The following is an 8,302-nucleotide window of genomic DNA, read 5'->3' as shown; positions in this document are numbered from 1 at the left end:
TCTTCATGCCCCCCCATGCTCCCTACACTCCAACATGCTCTTCATGCTCCAGCATGCTCCCTACACTCCAACATGCTCTTCATGCCTCCCCATGCTCCCTACACTCCAACATGCTCTTCATGCTCCACCATGCTCCCTATGCTCCGTCATGGTCTCCGTGTTCTTCATGCTCTATCATTACCCACCACTGTGCCTGACAAAGTACGCGGCATGTCGCTATAGACACCATCCAAATGAATATAAAATGGCACACCCAGTTAAGAGAAGAGAGGGGATAAACAGCAGATGAAATCCAGCACTTCCCCATGCAGAAAATAAACAGTAGTAGCAACAGCTAGATGGGCGGTCACAGGTGATCAAAACTACAGGAAACCAGGGAGATGCAGGAATGCTGCCCTGGGGCTAGAAAGGGGGATGGGATCCTTCCCCAGGGCGGCAAGGGCAGCAAGATGGCTGGAGGATTACAGGACACGTCGTGGAGACTTCAGACGTTGCAAAGGTGGTGAAGAGAAGAACATGCAACGGAAGCAGGGCTGCTGTGGGAGGCCATCCGTAGCACCGGCTAGCTCCAAAGCCGACCTGCAGAGGGTCAGGCAGAACTGGCCCCCGGGAGCCCAGGAGAAGCTGGGACTCAGAGGGAAAGCGCAGAACCCGACTGGGTGGGCTTAGCGGCCGGCCACCCAGTGCTGCTGCTGGGCCACGGGGAAGGTCACGCAACAATCTCACCATGGCTTCGCGGAGAAGGTACATTCTGGGCAGAGTTTAAACAGGGAGAAACTTGGCCATGGGAAGTCGCCTCCTACAGATAAAACGGCCCTGGAGGATGAAAGACAGCCGGTGTGGGGGTGGGGAGGGGAGACAGAGAGACAGACACAGAGAAAGAGGAGAGAGAGAGAGAGGGTGCCAGGGCCGTGGAGGAAGCCATTGGGACACTCCAGCCCAGGACACGAAAGGACAACGTGGGCAGTTGGGATTATCACCGTTGGGCTGATGAACTGGAGAGGCTAAGCGGCTGTCTGCGATCTCCAGACTCTGGGCGTCTCCCCAGGTATTTCTACTCTAAAGCCACTCTGGCTGTCAAAATACCACTTTTCTAGAGGAGTCTGCTGTGCTTCACCTCTTGTCTTTTGCACGAACATTTTTGCTTTGAATATGTCATGATACTCTTGTATCAAGGTTACAGAAACTGAACCAATAGGAGATACGCATACACAGAGACTGAGAGATTTATTTAAAAGAACTGGCACACGTGATTCTAGAGACTGGCAAATCCAACATTCGTAGCACAGGCTGGGAACCCAGGCAGGGTTTCCACACTGTAGACTTGAGGCCAAGTTTCTTCTCCAGGAAACCTCAATTCTTGCTCTTAAGGACTTCAACTGACTGGACGAGGCCCACCCACATTACTCAGGGTGATTTCCTTTACTTCAAATCAACTGATTGTAGATGTGAAAACCACATCTACCAAATATCTTCAACGCAATAGCTAGATTAGCGTTTGATTCACTGGATGCTAGAGCTTGGCCAAGTTGACACGTACACAAGTCTTTTGCTCGGGGCTGAAACGAACCCACCAGTATTGGCAGAAAGAACTCTGCTGTGCATCACACCCCACACAGTCTCTGCTCCCCTCCTGTGCCTGGGCCGCTGTGTTTAGGTCATCACAGGACGTGGATGGAGCACGGGTTTCTCTGTGTTGGTGGGAGACAAATGAGGAGCCCCAGTTTGGCTTTATTCAGGTGCAAAGGGTTAATGGCTCATCAGTTTCCCTGTTAGGTTTTTTGGAGGCATCACCAACTAAACAGTAGATGTTTAAATAATTCAGAAAAGGCAGATTGAAAAAAAAAAAACGCATAAAGTCCTGAAAAAGCCCTTAAAAAGTAAGTGAAATGCTAAAAAGTAATCAGAGATAGAACGAAAACACGAGAGCTAAAATCCATGATGTCAGCCAAGACTTCGGGGAACGTGGACCATAATGCCCGACACCATAAAAGAATCAGAGCTGAAGAAATCTGTGAGGACGTGAAATGATCAAATCTTTGCAAGAAAGAATAATCTTAACAGTGATTAAACACAAATTTCTTTAAATACTAGCGAGCACTCTTCAAGCACCAAGGGTGGTTTTTAAAAAAGAAAAAGAGTTTTACACTTGTAAAATACAGCTCATGCACTATCTTCTTTTAATAAAGATTTGAGGAAAATACATATTAAACTGGGTAGTCTCAAATAAAGTTAAATAAGCTTAAGTAAAGACGGATTTGTAATAGACTGGAGGACACTTTGCAAGGCAGGAGAATAAAACCAAAATGTAGCTGAATGTGTGAGAGCTAAATTTGGCTTTGAGCTTCCTGGCACCCAAAGCAAAAACAGAACATAAGATCTCCACCATTCCTGTTTTAGAGCATGCATTCTCAAGGAGGCAATATCACCTGTAAGGGGGTGAAAATTGGTGCTTAGGGAACAAAAAAATCTTACTTGGCTCATGTAAAAAGCATAGATATACATAACATACATAAATACATACATAGTAAATCTGTACTGTTAAAATTTCTTGATGGGGAAAAGATTAGGAAAAAATGTCTAAAAAGGCTCCTTGGAAGTTAATGATGAAAGAGAGGTTGAGAAAATTTTTTTTTCTAAGCAAAAAAATGTATCATTGCATCTAGTTGGCAAGCGGTGCCCCTTGTCCTCATCCCAGGAGTGTCCTGAGAAGACGCTCAACACAGGACTCAGCTCTTTCTTGAGTACAGTTTTGTAGTCCAGCCCAGATTGAAAAGATGAAGACATTTTGTGTCTGCATATTCTCCAGCTCTGGACACCGGCGTGGGGTTCCCAGAAGTTGAGGGGCATCTAGTGGGGAGGGGGTATCCACTGAAGCGTGGAGTCTGGGAATTATCCAGGAAGACTTTCGGGAGGAGGCTGTGTGGGGACAGAACTGGAACCCAGATGCCATTCTCGAAGAAAAAGAACTATTTTTTTTGTAGGGCCAGGAACTATTTTTACAATTTGGGGCGACAGCTTCTGCAGTGTGCAATGCTGGCTACCGGACAAGGACCTGCCACCAGGGGCCGGCCTCTCCCATGCTCCTCTCTCCCAGGTCAGCATGCCCAATGCACTTATTTTAGGATCTCGGATGGTGTGCAGTTTCCAATATACTCAATGGAGGAGGAATATTTCTCTCAGTCAAAGAGTAAGAATTCACAAAGGAATAAATTCTATATTCACAGGACTCTCACATTTCCTGGGGGTGGACTGGATATTTATGGCAAGGACGAATAAACTGGGAGCAGGGGAGGGGCAGGGGAGGGGCAGCGATCCAGTGAGAGAGTCTCCTGGGTTCTGCAGCAGGTCTCCCGGGGGTCTGGTTAACGGGGCCGTGGGGCACGTCCTAGTGTTGCACAGGGACATGTGTGGAAGAACAGGCAAGTGTGCTTTACATGGAAAAGAGGATCCCACCGCCTTCTTTGTTTCTCGCCACCTAAGATGCAGAGAGCTCTGGAGTCTGATGCCGAATAACGCATCGCACTAAACAAAACCCTCTCTCAAGTCAGCAGCTGCGAGGGGCAGAAACAACGTGCAGCCGCAGAGCGGGGCTGGGCTGAGGGGAGTTAAGTGTCGGCAAGCTGGGCTCTGCTCCGCCCTCCTGTAAAGGACATGCAGACACAGAGGGACACAGGTGCTGTCGATCTGGGCCCCAAGTGAGAGGCAACGGGGCGATTAAGGAAGATGCACACATACAGAAATTCAGGTCATAAAGCTCTTTAAGAAAGAAAAAGAGCAACAATGGCATTTACAGACACATTTTTTTTTTACGTCAAGGGATAAAAACGGTAATATTCAGACACTGAGTCTTTTTAAATGGCTTTTTATTTTTTGTTGTCAATGAATAACTTTTGAGCCTACCAGAAGAGTATCATGATTATAGTGGATAAAAAAATATAGATGGCAGAATAAAAATATTAGGTTATACAAAGTTAGTTGTTTTGTTTTTTTAATCATCGTCCACCAACATTGTCAGGACTTTGGAGCTTAGGAAAAAAAAAAATCAACAACACTTAATTTGTGTTTTTTTTACACTTCTAGCAGTTAAAATTTAAGAACACGTATCGAGAATCATTTGCAGACGCCTATTACAATAAACGGAAGGACCAAAAACATTAAAACTTAAGTTCTAAGAACCATCATATATACAAACTTCTGTACAGGATGAGGACAAAAGAAGTCACCCAATTAAAGCCATCTCTGTGCTATGGGCCTTCTCTTTTTAAAAAAGAAAGAAAAGGGATCTTCCTATACTTGTATTTACTTTCCCACTTGGTCCAGTATTTCTAATGGTGTCTCCACTCCATAAATTAGTAACTGTTCAGTAGCTGAGAAATAATCCTATTTTAAATTATACCAAAGGAAATTAGGAACTGCCTTGAAAGGCTTGACCTTAACTGCCCCATACAGGTTGAAGATACACTTGACCACAAAGTCACACCTGCAGCCTTGGGGGGGAAGCTGGGGGTGGGCATCGGGGGAAGATGAGCACTCGCTCCCTACACAGTCTCACGGGTGACGGCCCCACCTCTCCTACTGCGCCAAACCCCGGTCAACCGCATTCCTTGCTCAGTGTCATTTGGCACAAACGGAGGACTTCTGGGCAAGACTTAGGATCTCTCAAGACAGACACGGTCAGAAGCCCCCAGTTTTGAGAAGCACAACAGTACCTTCCAGATCCACATCCACCTTGCTCCCCGGTGCGAAAGGCCACTCCCGCCACGGCTGGAAAGAAAGTCCTTTTCAGGACAAGCAATTGCACGGTGTGTCCAACAGCACAGCCCCAGGAGGGAAAGAGCAGACCCGGGAGAAGACACAGAGGGAGAGGGAGGGCTGCAGCGGGGCTCTCCACGCGGGCCTGCGGCCTTCACTGCACGATGCCCGAGTCCACCGACGTCTGCTTGCGCGCTGTCTTTGGGGGGGGTGGAGGTGGCGTTTTGCTGGGCAGCGGAGGTGGTACGTGCTGGAAAACACAGACAGAAGGCAGGTGCCGGGTTACTGATGTGCTCCGGCTGGGGTCCCGAGCGGCAGGCACGGGGCAGCCACGGAAAGATGCTCTGCACCCCCGGGGGGTGGGGGGCCGGGCCTCTCTGCGTGACCTGGGGCTGGGCAGCTGGTGGCGACGGGCCTTTCTGGCATCTCCGATCGGCTGCTTTCCACAAAGCGCATCAGACGTCTGCACAGCCCCCTGAGAAGGGAAGGCGCTGCTCTCTGCGTGGCGGTTTTAATTCCCGCTGCTTTGGATCCCCGGGGCCCCTGGAAATGGACTGGTTTCAGAACTGGACAGTTTAAATGGTGAAGAGCCAGGGTACAGGGGCAGAGCAGACCCAGGGCCACCCCGGCGGCCTGGCGCTGTCCCAGCTGAGTGCTCCTTGATGAGGATCCACGGGCCTTGGCTCGTGCCCCCTGAAGATGTCCCTCAACTGTTCAGGGACAAACAGGCCCTTGGACAGGCTCTCCAGGGGTGGGCGAGAAGCCCTCCCTTTGCTCTTGGAACTGGAAAAGCCGCATGAGAGAGGGTCAGCTGGGTACCTGTGGCCACTATCCAAGGGACTCATTTAAAGGCAGTTTTTCGTTCAGTCTCTTCCAAAACTGCAAACTGAGGGGGGATGAGCCACAGCAGGGGATGTCTGAACTCGTCATGAGGTTGTCACAAGATACACAGAATGGGCACAGCTGTGTCTCAGTGAAACTATTTACAAAAAAAGGTAGCAGGTCAGGGCGCCTGGGTGGCTCAGTCGGTTAGGCGTCTGACTCTTGATTTCAGCTCAGGTCATGATCTCAGGGTCATGAGATGGAGCCCGAGTTGGGCTCTGTGCTCAGTGGGGAGTCTGCCCGGGATTCTCTCTCTACCTCTCCCTCTGTCCTCTCCCCCACACATTCTCTGTCTCTCTGGACAAGAAAAAAAGAAAAGGCAGCAGGCTGTACTTGGCCCATGGGCCATCGTTTGCCCTTACAGTCCCACGAATGATTTGACAATTGCCAAGGTGCTAGGAACCCCTGCTTAAGGGCCCTGTCAGGGCGGGAGTGACTGAGCACACCCGGCAGCACCCTCACGACCATCACAGACACCTGCCCCGAAGGAGACGCTCTGTAAATATGTGCAGGTCAAACAAGTAAGTGAATGAGTGAGTGAGCGAATGAATGAATGAACGTGGTGAATAAATGAAGCACCAAATGAACAGATGGATGAATAAATGAGCAGATGGGCCACAGGTAGAATGAATCGGAGGGAGATGTCGGAACACTGTCACCGAAGCGAGGGGGGATCTTGTAGCAGCCTCTCGGGGGAGGCTCACGCGTAACGCAACGTGAGGGAAGAAGTTTCAAGGACAGAACAGTGACACAGCAGTCTCCTCCGGTGACCAAATTTCCTCCCGATTCGCAGACAAGGAAATACTAAGACGCAGAAGAGAATAAAGAGGGAAACATTGAACTGAGGCACATTGAGATGACATTGAGACATTATAAAAAATGAAGTAGAAGAATAGACTCTGAGTTTTCTTAAGGTTGGTAAGAACAGTTAAAAACAGACAAAAGCAAACAGCTATTTCGAGATGTGATAAAATGGTTGCTTCCGTACGTGTACAAGCCACAGTGGTGGGTCCGAGCGCGCCAGACTGACCCAGCCAGATGCGGGCACGACGCTGCAGACGTCCTTCATGCCCGCTAGGAAGACGGTGGGTTTATCACGATGAAGCAGAATGATAGGTCGGATTACTGCTTCTAAGAGCCATTTGGAAAGAAATGACAGCTTAACGTGGTGACAACCAGAGACAGGGCTGACCACAAGCCTGAGGCTGATCAATGACAGTGGCAGAGGTATCGATCACCCCCCGAGGCAGACGAGCGATCATTACCCTACAACAGCCCCCCAGGCCTGTACAGAGGGGAGCACCCTGGAATTGCCACCGCCTCCAGTGGATTACGACACGCTAATCCACAGGCCTGTCACTGGAACTCGTGCTTGTGCTGCGGGAAATCAACGAGACTTGGGTAATTAATCTAACTGAATTCACAAAGGCTCGCCCATGTTCCTTCCTGACCCAACAGCACGTGGCATCAGTCACTTGAAATGATGCAGCAACAACACCGGAGATGAGAAAATGCTGCCCCTGCACTGATCTGTAACAAAACAGATTTGGTCATATTTCCAAGTTCAGAACTTTCAGTTCACTGGTGGAGGGAGACCCGGGGGACATTCCTGCTTTTCCAATTATATAAAGGTATGAAAACAAAGGTGTGATCAGTTAACTAAGCTGTTAGGAAAACCACAGCCCAACCAATCAATGTTCTCACTCGACTCCCTGGGCCTCTTTCCTTCTGACTTGGAGTTAAAAGTTGGCGGGAAAGGTCAGACTCCCGTTTCTGTGGTTGCAGCGAACCATTCCAGCCTCCTGCAGAGCCATGACGGGGTAACGCGGCCCCGTCTCCGGGGCCAGTCCCCCACCGTGGCATCTCTGGGGACAGAGGGCCGATCTGAAAGGCACTGTGGCCTCAGAAGGTCAATCATCCCTTCAGCATCCAAGATGAAGTCCCACTGCTGGTGTGTGTTTTTATATAAAAGGAAGAATCGAATACGTGTACTGTAAATAAAACCCCTCTCTTCTGCCCTGCTCACAAGAGGAGATAATAACCTTGCAGAACACTCCATAAAAAAGTACCCACAGAAAGAAAGAAAGAGCGAGCACATAGATTTATATTGGTTTTTAGGGGTGAAAGTGTGCACCCTGACCTCAACCTGTGGCCACCCGAGAACAGAGAACCTTGAGAACCAGAAGAAGAACGGGTTGGATCTTTAAGGAATGTTTCCAGAGTGGGATGGATGCCACAGAACCAAGATCCCGTGGACAGAATTCTTATCGCTTTGACCTCTCTTGTCAAAATCAAACGTGGGCTGGCCCAAACCAAGCACGCTAACATCAGCAAGGAGGGATTTCCATTTTGTGGAGGGAACGATTTTAAAAACCCACATTTCAGGTTCCCAGCTGACTTACCCTCTGGTGAAGAGGAGGGGGCGGGGGCGTGGGCGAGCTGATCAAATCCTGGTTTTCCACCAAGTTCCCATAATCTGCCATGCTGCCTTTGAGAGGCAGGGGGGGCGGGACCTCGGCCGTGTCCATCCCAGTCATGCTGGTCATGCCGTTCAGCTCCAAACCTGGAAAACCAGATCGACTGAGAATCAAACGTCCCCACTGAGTGCCCAGGCAGCTGCTTCACCTTCTCTCTGGGAGAGGCCGGGGGGGGGGGGGGGGGGGGG

General features: G+C 49.6%; 1 protein-coding gene across 2 annotated transcripts in view; it reads right to left on the bottom strand.

The window, feature by feature from the left end:
• Window positions 1-3,834: 3,834 nt before the first annotated feature.
• Window positions 3,835-8,302, bottom strand: part of DOCK1 (dedicator of cytokinesis 1) — a 487,093-nt gene continuing 482,625 nt past the window's right edge. For both annotated transcript variants that reach the window (XM_032423353.1, XM_032423354.1), the window contains exons 51-52: window positions 8,040-8,200; window positions 3,835-5,005 (exon numbers count right to left, since the gene is read on the bottom strand). In XM_032423353.1, the coding sequence (XP_032279244.1) occupies window positions 4,910-5,005; window positions 8,040-8,200 (257 nt within the window). In that variant the 3' untranslated portion in view covers window positions 3,835-4,909. The remainder of the gene's footprint in view (window positions 5,006-8,039; window positions 8,201-8,302) is intronic.

Source organism: Phoca vitulina, unplaced genomic scaffold (assembly GCF_004348235.1).
Source record: "Phoca vitulina isolate PV1807 unplaced genomic scaffold, GSC_HSeal_1.0 scaffold28, whole genome shotgun sequence".
NCBI lineage: Eukaryota > Metazoa > Chordata > Mammalia > Carnivora > Phocidae > Phoca > Phoca vitulina.
This window is presented reverse-complemented; position numbering and strand designations above follow the sequence as displayed.